Source organism: Peromyscus leucopus, chromosome 13 (genome assembly GCF_004664715.2).
Source record: "Peromyscus leucopus breed LL Stock chromosome 13, UCI_PerLeu_2.1, whole genome shotgun sequence".
In the NCBI taxonomy this organism is placed as follows: domain Eukaryota; kingdom Metazoa; phylum Chordata; class Mammalia; order Rodentia; family Cricetidae; genus Peromyscus; species Peromyscus leucopus.
Window position 1 is genome coordinate 9,431,920 of NC_051074.1, and position 19,040 is coordinate 9,450,959.

At 47.5% G+C, this 19,040-nt stretch overlaps 2 protein-coding genes across 2 annotated transcripts; both read left to right on the forward strand.

The window, feature by feature from the left end:
- Positions 1–7,428: 7,428 nt before the first annotated feature.
- Positions 7,429–8,379, forward strand: LOC114707781 (olfactory receptor 12-like). Its single transcript, XM_028890612.1, has one exon. It carries the CDS (start codon positions 7,429–7,431, stop codon positions 8,377–8,379), a length of 951 nt encoding a protein of 316 aa, XP_028746445.1.
- A 6,927-nt stretch (positions 8,380–15,306) lies between these two features.
- On the forward strand, positions 15,307–16,299 carry LOC114707816 (olfactory receptor 12-like). The gene has a single exon (XM_028890667.1). The coding sequence runs from the start codon at positions 15,328–15,330 to the stop codon at positions 16,297–16,299; it is 972 nt and encodes a 323-aa protein (XP_028746500.1). The 5' UTR covers positions 15,307–15,327.
- Positions 16,300–19,040: the final 2,741 nt, after the last annotated feature.

Consider the following 19,040-nt stretch of genomic DNA (forward strand, 5'->3'; position numbering starts at 1 on the left):
TCACTTTACCTGGAGTCCATTCATTTATCTAGGCCAATAATCTCCCAGTATTTCCGTGTCCCTGTCCCCCAGCACTAGGGTGACAGATATGCATGGCCACACCCAACGTTTAAGTAGGTGCTGAGGGAAGGGTCTAAACTCAAGTCCTCAGGTTTATGCAGCACATGATTTTACCTGCTGAACATCTTCCCAGCCCAACTTTACAAATTTTAAATCCTTGTTTATATTCAAATTAAAATGCTAATGCTATCTGTTGGATTAAATATATTCATATGAAATAACTCTCTATAAATTCATCTTTAAAATAAAGTTTTTCTAGATATTTATATTGCTCCTCCTTCTTTTCAAGTATGTTTACAATATAACCCATTTCAGCTTTTTCTTTCTATTATCTGTATTTTCGCAACACCTCTTCTTTTTAAAACATTGATTATGGATTATATCTTGGTTTTACAAACTTTTGTTTCAATAGAGACATTTTATTTCATGTAGTGTTGACCTGAGGGGAATTCTAATGGTCAAAGATAAATGTTTTATCATGAAGAATGATCATAAAATTCAATAGACTAACAGATATAAGTTGATAGATATGCTCAAATATATCATTGGAAGACACTGATCTCCTAATTGATTATTATACATAAATAGAGAGTGCTTATCTTGCCCTCCCTCTATGATGTACCACTGAAAAGTGGGTAATTCTTCATCACAGCCAAGTAGGAAGCAATGCCTGTTTCAAAGTGAGAGGACCAGCCATCTCCAGTTCTGCAGCTATGAAGGCAGGATAACAAACGCACCGAATTACTATGTAAAACCCAGTGCATGGGGGGAAAATAAACTGTGCTCATTGATGATTGATGCAATTATAAAAAGAAAATCTGACACCAGAGACCTCCTGAAGGAAGAAGCCAGGCCTGCCACAGTGAGGCTGCTCAATGGAGCCACAGTAGTGGAGATAACACCTAGATCCCATTGAAGCATTTGGAACTGACGGGTGATTGACAAGACACATACAGGGCAGAGGAACTTACATACAACACCATGAGATGAAGTCATCAGGCCCAGAGTAGAAGAGATTCTAGAGAATAAAAGATCTAGTGAACTAAAGACATTGACCTCAGAAATATACCAGTCAAAAAAATGATCTCAGCGATTCTGTATTAAGAGGACACTGATTCCAGAGACATGTAAAGCCAGTTCAGACTCCACACGCAGCTTTCAGATATTTGAACACTGACAGATAACTTGAGGGACTTCTATTTCTGCGGCTGTAATAGCACTATAAAGACCCTTTGAAAAGCCCTGGTGCTTTAGAGATGCCAGATGAAGGATGCATAGAAGAGTTTGTAATGCATATTGGTCAGTTCTGTGCTATAAAAATACCTCAACAAAACAACTTATATAAGGAAATATTGGTTTGGCTTATGGCATCAGCCCATGACCTCAGCTCTGTTCATATTGGTCCGTACTGAGTCAAACATCATGGTGGCACTCGAAGTGGAGGAAAAGACTTTTAACTTCATGGTGACCAGGAATGAGAGCAGGAAAGGGGTGTGGGGATCAAGTACACCATCCGAGAAGTGTCCCGGTAACCCACTTCCCCTAGGTAAGACCCCACTTCATATGGATCCTAGTCCTTCCAAACATGCCACCGTCTTGGGGAAACCAGCATACGAGTTCACAAAGGATAGTTTTGCATTCAAACCTTAATGTTCTACCCCTTTGCCCTGAGGCTTATGTTCAATGCATGATGGGAAATACGCTTAGCCATCTTTACAAGTCCCCAAATCCGTAACATTTCTAACATCATTCAAAAGTCGAAGACCAAAGACTCCACTGAGAATGAAAGTAAAATCTTAGCCATGTTTTCTATAACAAGAATTTTATAAACTCCTGTGGCGGCTTGCGTGAGATCGTCCCTCATTGGTTCATATATTTGAATGCTTAGTCACCAGTTAGATCTGATGGTGAAAGATTAGGAGGTCTGGTCTTATTGGAGGAAGCATGTCACTCGAAGTGGGCTTTGAGGCTTCAAAAGCCCAGGACAGGCTGCTTTCTCTCTCTCTTCCCGCTGCTTGTGGATCAGGATGTTCAGCTACTGCTCTGGCAGCATGCCTGTCTGCTTCCCGCCACGATGATCACATAACCCTGTAAAACTGTAAGCAAGCCCCTAATTAAATGATTTATTTTATAAGACTTGCCTTGGTCACAGGGTCTCTTCACAGCAATATAACTCCCAAACCACAATGACATAAAATAAACATTTCCACAAGAGATAATGGGAATATAGAAAGTAAGGGTGGACAAAATATAAAACCCAAACCCATCAGATGCCCCTAGCTCAAGGTTCTTTTCCAAGGGCATGTGGTATCAAGAGCTTCACTAACCTTGAGAAATCATACCCCTGTGGCCTTGCATGTTGGAGTCCATACAGTTTCTCTCATTTGCCTCAATACCCTGGGGTCACAATTGCAACCTATGATTTACGCATGACTGTGGTGATATTTATTTTGTGTACACCAATAAAGCTTATCTGGGGATCAGAGGAAAAAAACAGCCACTATATTAAACATAGAGCCAAGCAGTGGTAGCACACGCCTTTAATCCTAGCATTCAAAAGGCAGAGATCCAGATGGATCTCTGTGAGTTCAAGGCCACACCGGGAACAGAGCCAGGCATGGTGGCACACCTTTAATCCCAGCACTCAACATAGAGGTCTGGAGGTCTGTATAAACAGACAGGAAGTGATGTAGCTGGGCAGAGGGAGGAAGTAAGATTGCAGGGCACAGGAAGGTTTATAGGCATGAATATACAGGAAGTAGCTCTCTATGGAGGCTGAGGAGTTGGTAAGGTGAAGTTGGCTGTGGCTTGCTCTGTTTCTCTGATCGTCCACCTTTCACCCCAATATCTGGCTATGTTTTTTTTTAATTAATAAAAGCATTTAGCAATTCGTGTTATACACGACACTGAGAAGGGCTGCCCACAGGTGTAGCAACCTTGCTGTCTGTTGTCTGACCTCCCAAGACATCCCTTTGTAATCTGAGTGGGAGGTATTCATGACCTGATAATGCTGGCATTTGTATATTTGCTAAACTACCATCTGGTGGTTGACACCAAGCTCTGACCCCATCTCAGGTGGTATATCAGCTCTATCCATATTGCTGTTTGAGTGTTTGGATAGTTAAGCACAATGACATAGATCCCAGGGAAATACCTCTTAGGTAGCCTGTGTGAGTAGGGATCCCTGCATTCTCTTATGAAAGGAAAGTCTCTCAGTGAATTTATCATGGCCCTTAGCCTGTGATGGACCAATTCCTGACATGCACTCAGGACATCTTCCTACTGTCCTGATGCAAGGTACTTGGCTTATCTGTGAGTCTCTCCAAACACCATGCCTTCCTTGGTCCCAGCTTTACACTGCCTTTCTGACCTAAACTGAAAGCTTTAAATATATTTGCTTTGCTGTTTGTTTCCAGTATTCACTGTAAGCCTGACTAAGAGTGTCTAGCAATAACCATCCTGCAGTCTGAATGCAGACTGCTTTAAAATTATTTCCACCAAACTGATAAACCTATCACCTTGAAGTTCAGCATCCCCCAAATTCACAGGGCATGACAAAAAGTGGACAAAGTCTTTGTCAGGCTTTAACATTCCTTCCTCCAGTCCAGGGTCCCGCAGAAGTCATTCGAGGCCTCGTGGGCCAGGCCTTCACTGTCCGCATTCCTTCCAGCAGTCTGACCCCCACCAGCATCATCCATGTCTCCTTAATTTTTCTCAGAGAATTCTAGGTTTCTGCTAGCCAGCCCCTGGAACATTTTCCAAATTGTTTCCTCAAACCAATCCCACCGACTTAAGAATCACATGGGAAGGTCGTCCCACTTTGTGTGGGTTCTGGTGGTTCAAACTCGGATCTTTACCTTTGTGTAGCAAGAATTTCACCCACTGAATCACAGAAAGGAAAGTCAGTCCTTCTCTCACATGGGCACAAAGCGTGCTCTAAACAAGAGAGTTTATCAGGATGACAGTTGTCATTATAAATCCTGGGACGCTGCTTACAGGACACAAATGACAGAAGCTTTAGCGGAGGCCCAGCTGTGTCCTCAAGCGCTCTTGACAGGATGAGAAAGAACACACAGGTTGACTCTCAGAATTCGGATGGAGTGACCTTGTCATCCCACCAGCAGAATCGTGGCTGCTGCCTCAAATTCAGGGAAGATCTTCAGAGCAAGACTGTTCAGATTTGTGACACGAAGACATGATGAAACCTTGAGATCCACATGTGGGAACGCATCTAACTACTGAGGGAGGGAAGGGTTTACTCAGGCCCTTCTCTTCTGTCTCTCTGTTGGATCACTGCTTACTGGCTTGTATTCCTTCAGACAGAAAGAATCATAAAAAGGACAAAGAGAGATGGAGATCATTTCCTCAGGCTTCTAATGACACCAAGGGTCTTGGGTTTGCAGAGCTAGAGGCTTAAGAAGAGCCGGTGCTCATTTAGGTTGGAATAAACTGACCAGCTAACGACCTTACAGAAAGACCCCAACATCATACTTCTCACATCAACGTAGCAAGTTGAAGAGAGTGACGAGGGAACAGTTGTGGCCAGGAGGCCACATTACCCATAGGGTGGCCACATTGTCCATAGGGTGGCCACATTGCCCATAGGGTGACTGCTCTAATGGGTTCCACTGACAGGTATTCCCGAGTTGTCTCTGCAGTAATCCTGATGGTACCTCCAGGGGTCCCTGAGAACTGCAGGCTTCCTGCCAACCCATAGGGCATGGGTGGTGATGAGGCAGAGATTGGCCACAGCCTGTCCTCCACCTGTAGAGCCCAGAGAATTGGATTCCCAGCTGTCAGTGGGCCAGCACCCTCTTAATTGGCCATTGGAGGCCAAGAGTCCCATGGCGAGATCCAGAGCAGCCTCTCTAGCAGAGTGTCCTCTCCACATAGTTTCCTGCTTGCAGTAACAGGAAAGCAGGCAAGGTGAGGAAGCCCAGGCTTCCTTCTTTACAAAACCTAGAAGCTGTCACAGCCAGGACAGCCTGGACCCTCACGAGCACCCAGGTACCCACCTCTGATCATAGTTACCTCATTCCATTTCACAGGAATCCACGGAAGATCTGATTAAGGGACATAATCAGCCAATGTCTACTCCATGTAGCCATCACAGATCCGGCTCAGCAGCACTGGGGCACGGGGCGCTTGAGTGTTGGCTGTGTGACCTTGGGGTAGACCTGACTCACTTATGAAAGGTAAGTTCATTGTCTGTGTAGGAAATGATGTAGGTAGAGTTCAGAAGGGAAGAGGAAACCATGTTCACTTGGGGCCTGCCTCAGTAAGCTGGTATATCCTATCTTGGTCACCCCTGGCCTTGGCAGTGGAGAGTACACAGTTTTCAAGGGGCCTAGGCTTTTTCAACGGTATTGAACACTAGCTCCAATTCTGCAGGTAGGTGGGTTGAAGCTTTGCATCCAGGCAGATCACAGGAGGAAGTGATGCTGCCAGCTCATGAGGAGCAGGGTTGGAGTGTGCAATGGTTGTTCCCTCACGGTCACTACCACCGGCTCTCTCACAGCAGAGAAATGTCCTCAACCTATGCTTTCCTCCTATTCCACAACAGTCCTTAGATAAGCAAGCTTGTTTGGGGGTTAATAGGAAGCAAAGGACTAGCTTTCCTTTCCATATCACGCTCATTACCATGGAAACCTGTGTGTGGTCAGTACTGTGATCCCTGGCGGCTGTGTCAAGAGTGTGAGCACAAAACACAATCTTTGAGCCCACAGTAGGAAATTGAGCTTTGTAGTGCATGGTGGGCACAGGTGGAGGCCCCCATCTACCATATCACTCCTGTGTGAAGGTGAAATGTGAAGGAGAGCAGAGGACACAAAAAATGAGCCCACTCAGACCTGAGAACTTTCCTAACTTCCAGAATGATAGAGGATGGACATCACACAGATCTACCCGTGTGTCTCAGCATAGCGACTTCCTGTCTTGGTCCTGTGTGTGAATCAGCACTGTCGTGACCGTAGTCAGCCCCACTCAGGACACTCATAGCCTTTCAGTGCCGTGAGCAGTATAAGGAAAAGTGGCCAGGAATGGTCTGAGAGCATTGGGCAGGTCCAACTCTACCTGGTTTTCAAATGGCAAAGAGTGCAATCTTTTAAATCCTCCGACCTTGAGTTGAAGTACAGAGCAGAGCTGGCAGTGAGATCAGTTTGAGGGCTCAAGGATGTCCCAAATATATCAAGGATGTCCCAAATATATCAAGGATGTCCCAAATATATCAAGGACCCATCCTGCTGTTTTTTATATGCTGAAACTGGGCTGTCTCCTCTCCAGGTCCTATTCAAAAAGACATTGACAGGAATTCCCTGGCACACACTGATGGCCACTGAATTCCATGTTCAGAATAAGAAGACTTGGTCCTGCATGGGACAGACAAGGCTCAGCCTCAGCCTGGGGAGGGCTGCTCTTTGCCTTTTGTTTTCAGCCTGGAGATGGAAGGATAGGACCACACAACCCAACTTCTGGAAGGGCAGGAGGCCCTTGTAATATTCTTGAATCAATGAGTATGATGAGGTGTGGGAGACACAGGGCAGGAGTCAGGAGACAGCTGTACTGATGACACAGGCATCCCTTGAAAGCCCCGAAGCTGAAGCAGAATAGAGACAGAGCTGGCAGTGAGGCAAGGTTCAATGCCATGAGCATGTCCTAAACATGTGTGGGCCCCAGTGTTGGTAATTGTCAGGACACGGATCTGGGTGAAGGTAAGGTTATACCCTCACCACAATCTCCAATTATTGACGTTTGCAGGGACTCCTCACATCCTCAAGGAAGCAGAGTCTGCGCATCAGACTTGGAGTCAGAGCTGCTGAGGCGAGGTCAGGAATCCTGCAGGGGACATGGGCACAGCCTGGAGAGAGCTATTTCCCTACTCTGAGCCCAGCCTAGAGATGACAAAGTCACCTACCCCATCTTCTGGGAGGTCAGCAGGTTCTGTTGTCCATTCTATGATTGGTGAGTAGGATAGAATGTCAGGGTAGGGTTTGGGGACATCTTTAAAAACGGTAACACTCTGGAGTGTCCACTCAGGTGGACAGCAAACAACTCAGAAGCAAGTGTAGAAGCATTGAACAGCTGTCTGCACCTAAAACTCAGCTCAGAAACCATCTTTATATCCTCACAACCCAGCCCAGGCTTCCGCACAGACAGGGCTCACTCAACACAGCCTCATGAATTATGTAAGTTGGAGGAAATGTCTCCTTTAATGCCACACTGGTCTATCCAGAAGGAGATCCAGGCCTCCTGGTTTGTGGGCAGCATGTCCCTGATGAGTCTCGGTACTCCACGGGACATGTGACTTTAGAGGGAAGGACTGTCTCCTTTCTGCCTCCACCACCACCCTCTCTGCATCCGTCCCCACTCATGGCCACACCAGTCCACAGAAATGCGAGTCTCTCAGCAGTGTCCTTGCAGGGGTTCGTGCTGGTGGGATTTGAGGGAAGCGCAGAGACCCAGGCCCTGCTCTTTGCTGTCTTCCTGGCTCTGTACATGGTATCCATCCTGGGCAACCTCACCATGATCGTGGTCATCACCCTGGATGCCCGCCTGCACTCCCCCATGTACTTCTTCCTCAAGAACCTGTCCTTTGTCGACCTCTGCTACTCCTCTGTCATTGGCCCCAAAGCCATGGCCAACTTCTATTCTTCCAACGCCATAGGTGTTGCTGGCTGTGCCACACAGTTGTTTTTCTTCTCCTTTCTGGGAACCACTGAGGCTTTACTCTTGGCCGTGATGGCCTACGACCGCTTCGTGGCCATCTGTAGTCCTCTGCACTACCCAGTGACCATGTCCCCCACAGTCTGTGCTTGCCTTGTGCTGGCTGCCTTCTGTGGAGGCTGCCTGAACTCCATTGTGGAGACCAGCCTCACTTTCCAACTTCCCTTCTGTCGCTCCAATCGCATCGACCATTTCTTCTGCGATGTGCCCCCTCTCCTCCAGCTTGCCTGTGCCGACACCTCTGTGAATGAGTTGGTGATGTTTGCTATCTGCGGTTTCATTCTAATGGGGGCCACATTAGTCATCCTGATTTCCTACGGCTACATCACCATGACCATCCTCGGCATGCACTCGGGATCCAGGCGCAAGGTCTTCTCCACCTGTGGCTCCCACATGACAGCTGTGTCCTTGTTTTATGGGACTGGCATTGCTATATACGGCCAGCCAGGTGGTGTGGCATCTAGAGAGCAAGGCAAAGTGGTCTCCATCTTCTACACCCTGGTCATCCCCATGCTCAACCCCCTCATCTACAGTCTGCGCAACAAGGATGTGAAGGACGCCCTGCAGAGACTGGGACAGAGATGTGGAGCTGTGTGAAGGAAGGTAGCCAGTAAAGGATGGTGTCTGGGAATGGAGGGAATGGTTGTGTGGAAGACACATCTCATTACTAAAACAGTTTATGTGTGTTTTGAGTCTTGCTTTCCGGCTTGCTTCTGGGTAGCTTCCTGTATGCTCTCCTCCCTCCCAAACCCTTGTTTGCCTCCTTCCATGACAAACAGCAAAGGCTCACGGGGCAGACACTACTATATTAGGACAATTATCCATGAGCAGAAATAATCACCCCCTGGGAACCAGCTTTTCCTTCAAACAGTGAGGGGTTTCTTAGGCCACTCTGTAGAATGGAGAACCCCATGGTGAGCATGACCAGCCACACTACACTGCTGTCCTCTGTCTCAATGCCTGTCCCATTCAACTTACAACTCCTGTCGGTACCCCAGAAATGGACTCATGTCACTAGACCTTGCTGTCCTCACTCTGCAGTGTCGTTACAATGGTCAAACTTCCTCTCCTTCACTCTAGCCATCACCGGACTCTGTAAATGGCATATTGGGACAGGTGGCTAAGCCCAGCCCATTGGGGCTGCTTGGAGCTTGGGTTTCTTTCTTAAATCACCTGCTACACTATGAGCTAAAGAAAACTTGGGCTAATTTTATGTGAACTCTCATTTTATGTGTCAATTTGAACTAGATCCTTTTTGGGGGAAGATTACTTATGATGTAAACACCAGCTAACACATATCATACCCAGACAGCATCGAGGAGCATACCCATTACCCATTTATGCAACTTCTGCATTAGAACCTTGGTCAGGACACCAACACAGCAGAGCAGATTTACCAGTCTCTGAAGGAACATTGAACCTACGCCTATGGCAGAACCAAATGCACTAGGATCACGTTTTTATCTGGGTCAGTTCACTCTAAAACCTCTTGCTATTGTTGTTGTGAAGCCCAAATAAACCTCAACGATGCAGTCCCAAGACAGACTGACACTAAGTCCTGCAGTTCTCGACTTTAGCTAGGATGGGTTTGAGGTGGCAATGTTGGATAACTAACTCTTTTTATTAGAATACATAAAAGAAAAAAGAAAGAAAACACCCAGATAACTAGCTTGAGAGGGGGAAATCAAAACTCTGTGTTAGTATCACATGGAAATATACATACAACAAGAACAGCAATTCAGAGACACATGCCAACAGCGAAACCAAATGGCATGTAAGGCTAACATGAGACTCTGCCCAAACTTCCCTTACACACCCTACCCCTGGCACCGACAGGTAAAGTGCCCCCAGGGCCCATCTCCAGGCCCAAACTTGCCCAGCCTGCCCAGCCCCTAGTGCTGATAGGAGAAGAGTTCTCAGACCCCACCATTGAGTCCAAACTTCCCTGTCTGCACAGTACCTAGTGCCAATAGGAAAGGCATCCCAGTGGGCTGGCTCGCCCCTGACTTGTGCAGTTCCGCCCAACCCCCATGCTGACAGACAAGCACCCCAAGGCCCTGAGGCCCACAGTTCCACTCACCCAGCCAATTCCAGATGTTCAACTGCCCTTACAAAAACAGAAACAACCCAAAAATGTGAGACAGCACGTCTCTTCCAAAAGGACTAATCCTATAATAACGGCCCCCGGTGAGAATGGCCTCCAAGGTCTCCCTGATGGAGTTCAAAAGAACAGTGATAGCTACATTTGAACAACTCAAAGAAGACATGGACACACTCCACAGAAAGAATACCAAAAGGGAGTAAAATAAGGAAGGCAACGCAAGGCATGAAAACAGAGCTCAGCAGAAAGGTAGAATTACTGAAGAAAAGCTAAACTGAATGATGGTAGAAATGGCTTTCTTTTCTTTTTGCTGTTTTGTTTTTTTTTTTTCTAAGAGACAGAAAAGACATGAGTTTGGGTGGGTAGGGAAGGGGGTGAGGATCTAGAAGGGGTTGGGGAAGGGGAAATAATAGGGTCAGAATATACTGTATGAAGTTTTCAAAAAGAAATAAAACAAAAAAATACGCTTTAAAAACAACTTAAAAATAAAAGTTTAATCAGATGACTCTTTCAAGAGCCAGGGCCACAAGAACCAGTTGGCTGAAATGGGCAACAAATAAAGAGAACTTGCCCATCCTCCCAGGGGCCTTTGGGCACCACCCTGGAACAAGATATATTGTTTTATCCAAACAGGGAATGTGGTTAGGAGGTCAAGACTGAGGCAAGTGGTGGCTGGCAGGGACACTGTCCCAAGCAGGGGTTTCCTTCGTATTGGGCTCAGATGTTTCCATCACCATCACAGGAGTCATGGTGGAGCCTGGTTAGCCTAGGGACTGTTGTAGGGCTGGGATCAAGGACATAGCATTTCATTAGGGAAACAGTTCTCAGAAGTATAACCACAAACATGTGAGACACAGGAACATGGATACAACCTCACTGAGAGGGATACAGGTGTTCACTAAACACAAGCTCACCTTGTCCACCAGACATGTTGTATGAAGATGGTGGAGAACAACTTTTTTTGAGGGATGGGAAACCCAGGCTTCCACGTGCCATGCAGAGACATACTCCCTGTTTCTGAAGGAAACAGGAAACAGTAGCGCTGTTGCTGACTGCTGTATAACATAAGATGCTGCTCAGGACACAAATGGCCAAAACACAGCAGAAGCACAGATGATCCATTCCTGATACATCCCAGGCCAGGACAGAAGGGGTCATGTCAGGCTGGCTGTCACTAGAGGAACAAGGAGGCGGTACCCTCGCCACCCACAGACGAGCTTGACAGAGGCAGCAAAGCCAGGCACCCATCATGAAGCGACTATCAGAAAGACCTTCTCAGGAAGACTCCAGCTTCTCAGGAGAACAGGCCAACAGTTAATAAGTACGACCTCATGAAATTAAAACAAACAAAACAAAATTCCGTACACCAAAGGACACAATTAATTGAATGAATAGATACACAGAATTGGAGAAAACATTCTCAACTTATAAACATGACAGGATTGGTGTTTAGAATATAAGAAAAACTAAAAAACAAAACCCAGAACCTAAACTACACATACATAGATGGTTCCACACCCATGGACGCACAGACAACACTAACTGAACTCCTGAATTAGAGAGAGAGCACGCTCATGAGCACACGTGAAGCTGGGACGGGAGAGGGATGGGGGGGGGGATAGGGGAGCAGTTGGAGCGTGGATTTGGCGTATGGATTTGATTTTTTAAAAAACATTATATTCCTGTATGAAATTCTTGATCAATAAAAAAGGAAATATGTTTCAACAAAATCAACCCAAACAATAGATGAAACAAATAGACATTGCTCAAAAGATGGAACACAAATGGCCAGTAAACATAGGAAATGCTCAGCGTCAGGAGCTGTCAGGGAAATGCAAACTAAGACTCCTGGGCGGGGGCAGGGGGGGGCAGGGGGGTAGAAGCGGTTCAGTGGTTAAATGCACTTGGCACCCCTGCAGAGGGACCAGCACCCACATGGCAGCACACAAACATCTGCGACTCCAGTTCCAGGAGATTCAGCTCCCTCTGCCAGCCTCCGTGGGCACTATACACGTGTGGTACACATACACACATGGGTACTATACATATGTGGTCACTATAGACATGTGGTACACATACACACATGGGCACTATACACATGTGGTCACTATACACATGTGGTGCACACAAACACATGCAGCCAAATACACATAAAATAAAAAATAAATAAATCTTAAAAGAAACAACACCAAAATTCATTTTTACCTCAGAATATGACAATTTTGTTAATGAAATGAAATCATCTTGATGACAGTCATTAAGAAAATAAAAAAACAATAAATGCTAGTGAGGACGTGGACCTAAGGGAACCCCCTATACACTGCTGGTGGGGATGTAAACTAGTCCAGTCACTATGGAAGTCAGCATGGAGGGTTCTTGAAAAACCAACAACAGATCTTCCACAGAATCCAGCTGCAGCTCTTGTGGGCGTTTCCCTGAAGGACTCTAAGTCAACGCATCACAGAGACATTTGCACATCACGGTTTACTGCGGCACCCGTCATAATAGCCGAATCATGCAGCCAACCGAGGTGCCCAGCAGCAGAGGAATGGATGGCGAAAATATGGTATGCATACACAATGGGACTTTTGCCAACCATAGGAAGAACCAAGCTATTTCATCTGCCGGAAAATGGATACAACTAGAGATAATCTTATTGAGTAACTTAAGACAAGTGCCACGTTTCCTCTGATCTGTGGATCCTAGATTTTATATAGACACATAAAGTCATGCTTGTACATACGTCACGGAAGTGGGACTGTCTGGGGAGAGAAGCCACAACAACAGACTAAGCTAAGTGAAGGGTGGGTCTAGGGGTGTGAGGGGGAAGCGGTTCAACACATGTATGTAGCCTGAAGATTAAATTATTAAAAGAGATGTGAGCACTGATGCATTATCGGGGTGCATGTCAAGTGTAGGATGAGTGAGTACTGTGATCCAGTTGTATGAAGATGCCAGCCAAAGCCACGGGGGTAGAGTCACCTGGGGATCACAAGGCCAACAGCTGAGGGAAACGAAGGGGTCACTGTAGTCCGGGAGAAGCACTTTCCCTTAGTTCCGATGGCTGTTACTACTACTGGCTTGGATTTTGAGTTCCTTTAAGCAGGAACTGTATGTTTCAAGGAGCTGAGTTCTTTAAGCAGCGGAGGAAGAGCCGTAGCTAGAGGTTAAACTGCATTGCCCTGATGACTGTTCTAGGCATTGGTCCTTCTGAACTGACTCAGCCATACTTCTGATGGTCCTTCTCTGGGTCTCTGAGGACCAAAACTTCCTGCCAATCAACCAGGAGAGGATGTGGTGAGGGAGAGATTAGCCAGAGCCAATTCTGAACCTCTGGAGCCCAGGAGTGGGGGTGGAGTTCCAGCCATCACAGAGGACAGTGTCTTCCTAATTGGACACTGGAGGCCAAAAGTCCCAACCCTGCCAGATGCAGAGAATCCTCCCAAGCGGAGTGAACCCGACACGCACTGCCCATCTAAGAGGGACCTGAGGGGAACCCGGGCAAAGGAGGCAGGAGCCCTCCCTCTTCACAGGAAGCAGAGTCTACTCAGCAAGAACGTGCATACCAGACCCTCACGGGGACCCTGGTACCCTCTTACACTCACCTCACTCCACCGCCAAGAAAGCCATAAATAACTTTAAGAACAGACAGCAACTGATGCCCATCTTCAGCGAAGACCAGGCTCGCCAGCCCGAGGACCCTGGGAGAGAGGTGTGGGCTGTGTGATCTTGCTGCAGACTGGACTCTCACCTAGAAATGGTAAGTGTGACACTGTCAGGACTGCAAGTGCAGGAGACTCCACGGCGACAAGGCAGCGGGGCCAGCATTCAGGAGGAAGGGATGGCTTGCCTCAGCAGCAGAAATCCTGTCCTGACCAGCCCCGGGCTTGGCCCAGTTCAAAGCTAGCAGTCCTGGAGCCTCCACCCTAGGCTTAGCTTGTTAGACATAAGCTCCGCTTCTGCAGTCAGGTGGAATAAAGCGCTGTGCCCGGCCAGCTCACCAGAGGCTGTGATGGCGCTGGCTCAGGAGGGGAAGGGCTGAGGAGAGCACAGGCTGCCCATTCACTGTCAACCAGCTGCTCTTTCCACTGATTCTGTGGGCACCCTGCGCCCTTGGTGAACTGAAAGATCAGACGTGTCTTTGCTCTAGCAGGAAGCAAAGGCCCAGATATGGCATGGGCATTTCCATCACATTTAGCACGGAAGAAACCTGTGTGGTCAGTACCAAGACCCCTGGTGGGTGTGTCAAGGCCCATGTACTCATTTGAGCTTGCACTGGGAAAGTTGGCTACATCATAAATGGTAGGCTCAAATGGGTACTCCAAGATCCATGTCTCCACTGTCAGTGGTCTATGGAGGATGGTAGTGGTGGGTTTCGCAATAACTGAACAGAGACTTCCTTGAGACCCCAGGGTAAGTAAATTAGACACCTGTCCCTATCTAGCCAAGCTCCTAATGACAGCAGCCTCCTGCATCCATCTCAGGGATTTTCAGAGTAGTGACCCATGACCAGTCCCAAACAGGATGTTCCTGTCCTACTGCTGTGGACCCTAGGTTTGAAGAGAAGGTAGCCACAGAGGGGCATAAGGTACTAGGCAGAGGCCAGTCTTGTCTGCTTTTCGAATTAGAAAGAGAAAAATGTTTTAAACTCCTAAAGCCGAAGTAAGGCAGGTAGCAGAGTTGGCAATGAGATCAGGTTGGAAGCTATGAGCAGGTCCCAGATATGCATGAGTACCGGTCCTGCTGTTTCTCAGAACACAGGCCTGTGCTGCCCACTTATCACATATAGATGTTGGTTGGCAGGAACGTTTCATATCCTCAAGCAAGCAGAGTTTCTGCATGTTGCTTGTGACTGTGGTCCAGGCTGGGGATTAGAGGTACCTAGGTGAGGTCAGAGTCCCGTGGAGGACAAAGGCACAGCCTCGGGGTGAGGGCCATTTTCCTACCCTCAGTCATGCCTGGCGATGACAAGATCACCCACCCCAGCTGCTGGGAGGTCAGCAGATCCTCGTGCCCATTCTATGGTCAGTGAGTAAGATGGAAGCGTAGGGTGGGGTTAGGGGCAGCTCGACAAACGACACCACTGAGGAATGTCCCTGGAGGTGATGAGAAAACCACCCGGAGGCAGCTGAAGGGACGCTGAAGGCTGTCTGCACCTGAGCATCACACAGCTCAAGCAGTCTCTTTGCCTCCTTAGATGCAGAGTTCAGCTTCCTGCACAGACAAGGCTCAGCACAACCTCATGAATTAAAAAAGTCAGAGAAAATGTCCCCTTTCAGGTCATCCTAGCTCAACTAAAAGGAGATCAGAGGAGCTAGCGACCTCTTGCACAGGGGACAGCATGTCATCAACAGGTTCCTGCAGCCTGTGGAACTTCCAACGGCACCAGTGAGATCTTCTCCCTATCACTGCCTCCATCTACCCCTCCGCATCTGTCCCCACTCATGGCCACACCAGTCCACAGAAATGCGAGTCTCTCAGCAGTGTTTGTGCAGGAGTTCGTGCTGGTAGGATTTGGGGGAGGTGCAGAGACTCAAGCCCTGCTCTTTGCTGTCTTCCTGGCTCTGTACATGGTATCCATCCTGGGCAACCTCACCATGATCGTGGTCATCACCCTGGATGCCCGCCTGCACTCCCCCATGTACTTCTTCCTCAAGAACCTGTCCTTTGTCGACCTCTGCTACTCCTCTGTCATTGCCCCTAAAGCCCTGGCCAACTTCTTTTCCACTTCCAAAGTCATCAGCTTTGAGGGCTGTGCCACACAGCTCTTCTTTTTCTCCTTGTTGGCTACCACTGAGGCTTTTCTCTTAGCCGTGATGGCCTATGACCGTTTCATGGCCATCTGCAGTCCCCTGAGGTACCCTGTGACCATGTGCTCTACAACCTGTGCTCATCTGGTTCTGGGTACCTACTGTGGAGGCTGCCTCAACTCCATCGTGCAGACCAGCCTCACATTCCAGCTGCCCTTCTGCAGTTCCAACCGCATCGACCACTTCTACTGTGACGTGCCCCCCCTGCTCCAGCTGGCCTGTGGCAGCACAGCGCTCAATGAGCTCCTTCTCTTCGGCCTCTGTGGGTTCATCATTGTGAGCACCACGCTAGCTGTCCTGGTCTCCTATGGCTACATCACTGTGACCATCCTCAAGATGCACTCAGGATCTGGGCGGCACAAGGTCTTCTCCACCTGTGGCTCTCATATGATGGCTGTGTCCTTGTTTTATGGAACTGTGTTTGTCATGTATGCACAGCCAGGAGCAGTGGCATCCATGGCACAGGGCAAGGTGATATCTGTCTTCTACACCCTGGTCATCCCCATGCTCAACCCCCTCATCTACAGTCTGCGCAACAAGGATGTGAAGGATGCCCTGCAGAGGCTGAGACACAGACACAGCCTTGTGCAGAAAGGAGGCAAGTAGGGATCATGTCAGCATAATGGAAAGAAACCATCCTTGGCAGACACTAGGTGCCTTTAGTTTGCTGTTTTCTTTATTATCCGGTTTCTCTTGCCTTTTGATTTAACATGTTCCTGCCTTATTCCTTTGTTCCACTCTTTAATCCATTTACCCATTCATCCATGAACACGCCCATCTGTCCACTGTCTACCCCCACTTTCATGAGTGCATATTATTCTCCAAGCATTTACAAAATGTGAATGAGGCATTTGTTTGCCATAACAAAGCAAATGGTTCATACTTGGAAGAAGCCTGAATCCCTTTCACTTTGGTTTGACAGAAGGCAGAGTTAAGACAAGAGTCCTTGAGAACAGCATGAGAACCGTTGGCAACATCTCCCATGAACTACACAACAGTGGACTTCTCAATGGTCCTTTCCTTTTCATTCATCACTGAATCTAATGTCAGTGTGGTAGGAACATCTAAGACTGTGGCCCTTAGAAGCTGTGTGTTGACCCATCCTTACATTGATCTAGTATAAGGATGGGCTAAAGGGATGGCAGACTTCTTCTTCAGCTTGTCAACGGTTCTGCCTCCTCCACCTTCCTCTGCTCATGGAGCTGCTCTTCTTGTGGAGTATCACAGTGCATGGCTGGAAGCAGGAGGAGCCCATAGCGCACAGGCTCCAACAAATTCCTTCAACCTGCAGCAGTATGAAGCCTCAGGGTCACAATTCAGGGAACCTTTAAAACCTGGCCTGGCAGGGCTGCAGAGATGGCTCATGGGCTAGGAGCATTGGCTGCTCTTCCAGAGGACCTGGGTTCAATTCCCAGCACACACATGGAAGCTTATAACTATCTATAACTCCCGTTCCAAGAGATAAGACACGGTCACACAAATTCACTTAAAATAAAATTAAATAAATAATTTTTAAAAAAGTTGATAATGGGTGTCTTTTCTTATCTATGTTCCATCAGGTGGCTTTATGCATTAAAAAAAGAACCTGGCCTGGCAGTGTGTGACTTTATCAAGGGCTCCTTGATCACCACAGATGTCTCCACATAGGGATAAAGTCTCAGTGGCTACAACAGTGTGAAGAGTGAAGAATGGAACATCATTTTCTTGTTGTAAATTCTGGAGTTCTGCTGAGTGTAGGTTCTCTCTGGCACTGACCAAGAGCCTGAGCCTGAGCCTGGTCTCCCAAGGGGCTCCCTGTCCTGTTCCCCATCCTCATCCCTTCAGTCCCTGGTTTGTGGCGGTGTGCCTTCTGGGATGTGTCTCCCTTTCTCACATCCATCCATTATCCTGTGTCTCACCAGCCAGCTGTCCTCCAGACATGGTCTGTGTCCCTGCCCTGTGTGTCTGATCCCAGCTCTCATTCTCCTAATGTACCTGCCCAGGAAGCCTGCAGAGAATGACCTCTAAGCAGGGCTGAAGGCTTCTTCCCATTTCCCCTCCCAGAACACCCTGTGGGTCTCCAGTTACTTCCTGTGGCCATCTGGTCTCAACTTCCAGACTCCAATCTCATTCCCTGGCTTTTCTGTCCAGTTGGTACCCTAGTCTTCCTTTGTTTGGGCGGTTCTGGGACATTCTGCTCTGTGAGTGGCATGCATCTCATGTGTAATGGCATTCTCTCCCCTATCTTCTTTTCCTCCATTCTTTCATTCTCTCGTGTAACCCCCACATGCCCAGTTGGTTTTAGCTGTGAGGATGGAGTGATCCACAACTTCCACTCTTCAGGTCCTCTCCAGTCTTCACCAGTTCTAATGAACACTTGTAATTTCCAACACTGTCCAATCTTTCTCTTTTTGAAAGTCTCCTTTCTCTAGTCTCCTGATCTCATTTGCTGTGCCACAGGGCAGCAGCTTCTAACTAACCTCTCAGCTTTCCTGGTGGAGATGGACATTTTCAGATGCCTTGTGCTGCTGCTTAGCAGCCTTTCCACCTGGGGAGCCTCTTCCAGCTCTTCCCATAAGCTAGGTCAGTTTTGAGAAACACCCTCTGTATCAGTTTCTCTGGAAAACCCCTTTCCTTGCCCGCATTATTATATCTAGACTAGAGAGTAAATGCCAAGAAACAACCAATGGTGTCTTGTCTGTCCTTGAATATAATGTTGCTTTTCAGTTGCTGCCTTAAAAATCCCCCCTTTCTATTTGTATTTTGATAATTTACCTCATGTAGGCATTGTTAGTTCTAGCCTCTGAAGGATCTTTAGAGCTTCTTGAATTGGGGTGTCCTTTTCTGCTCCCCATAGAGGAAGCTCTGTGTCAATATTTCTTTAAACAAATTTTCTGCCCTTTCTCTTTCTGGTCCCTTCGGTGTGTTCATCTCACCTGTTTTATAATGTAGGACTCAGGTCCTCTCTACATTCTTTTTCTTTTTGTTCCACTGACTGGGTGATTTCGACATATAATTTAATATACACTATAAAGTGTAATAGACCTCCACTTCCCTGTCCCTCACCCAGACTCAGGTCTTGGCTGCTCCTGCTTCCACCGTCCCTTTCTTAGCCCATCTTCCACAATGTCACCAAAGAGCTATGTATTATTTAAACGTTTTAATGCATCATTAACTTTTCCCAACAGTAAATAGTGTATCAGGATGAATAGATGTGGTAAGGGGCCCTGATATATCATGAACTCTTTCGAGAAGGAGCTAGCTGGCCTCCTGAGGGGCGTGTGGCAATCTAATATGGCAGCATAGGCTTTCTTGGACCCTATCACACAATAGTCTTGGATGGCATTGTCTCAGAGTCGTGGCCAAGA

Excerpts from the sequence above, each read along its gene's own strand:
- LOC114707781 (XM_028890612.1), top strand. The coding sequence starts at position 7,429 with ATGGCCACACCAGTCCACAGAAATGCGAGTCTCTCAGCAGTGTCCTTG.
- LOC114707816 (XM_028890667.1), top strand. The coding sequence starts at position 15,328 with ATGGCCACACCAGTCCACAGAAATGCGAGTCTCTCAGCAGTGTTTGTG.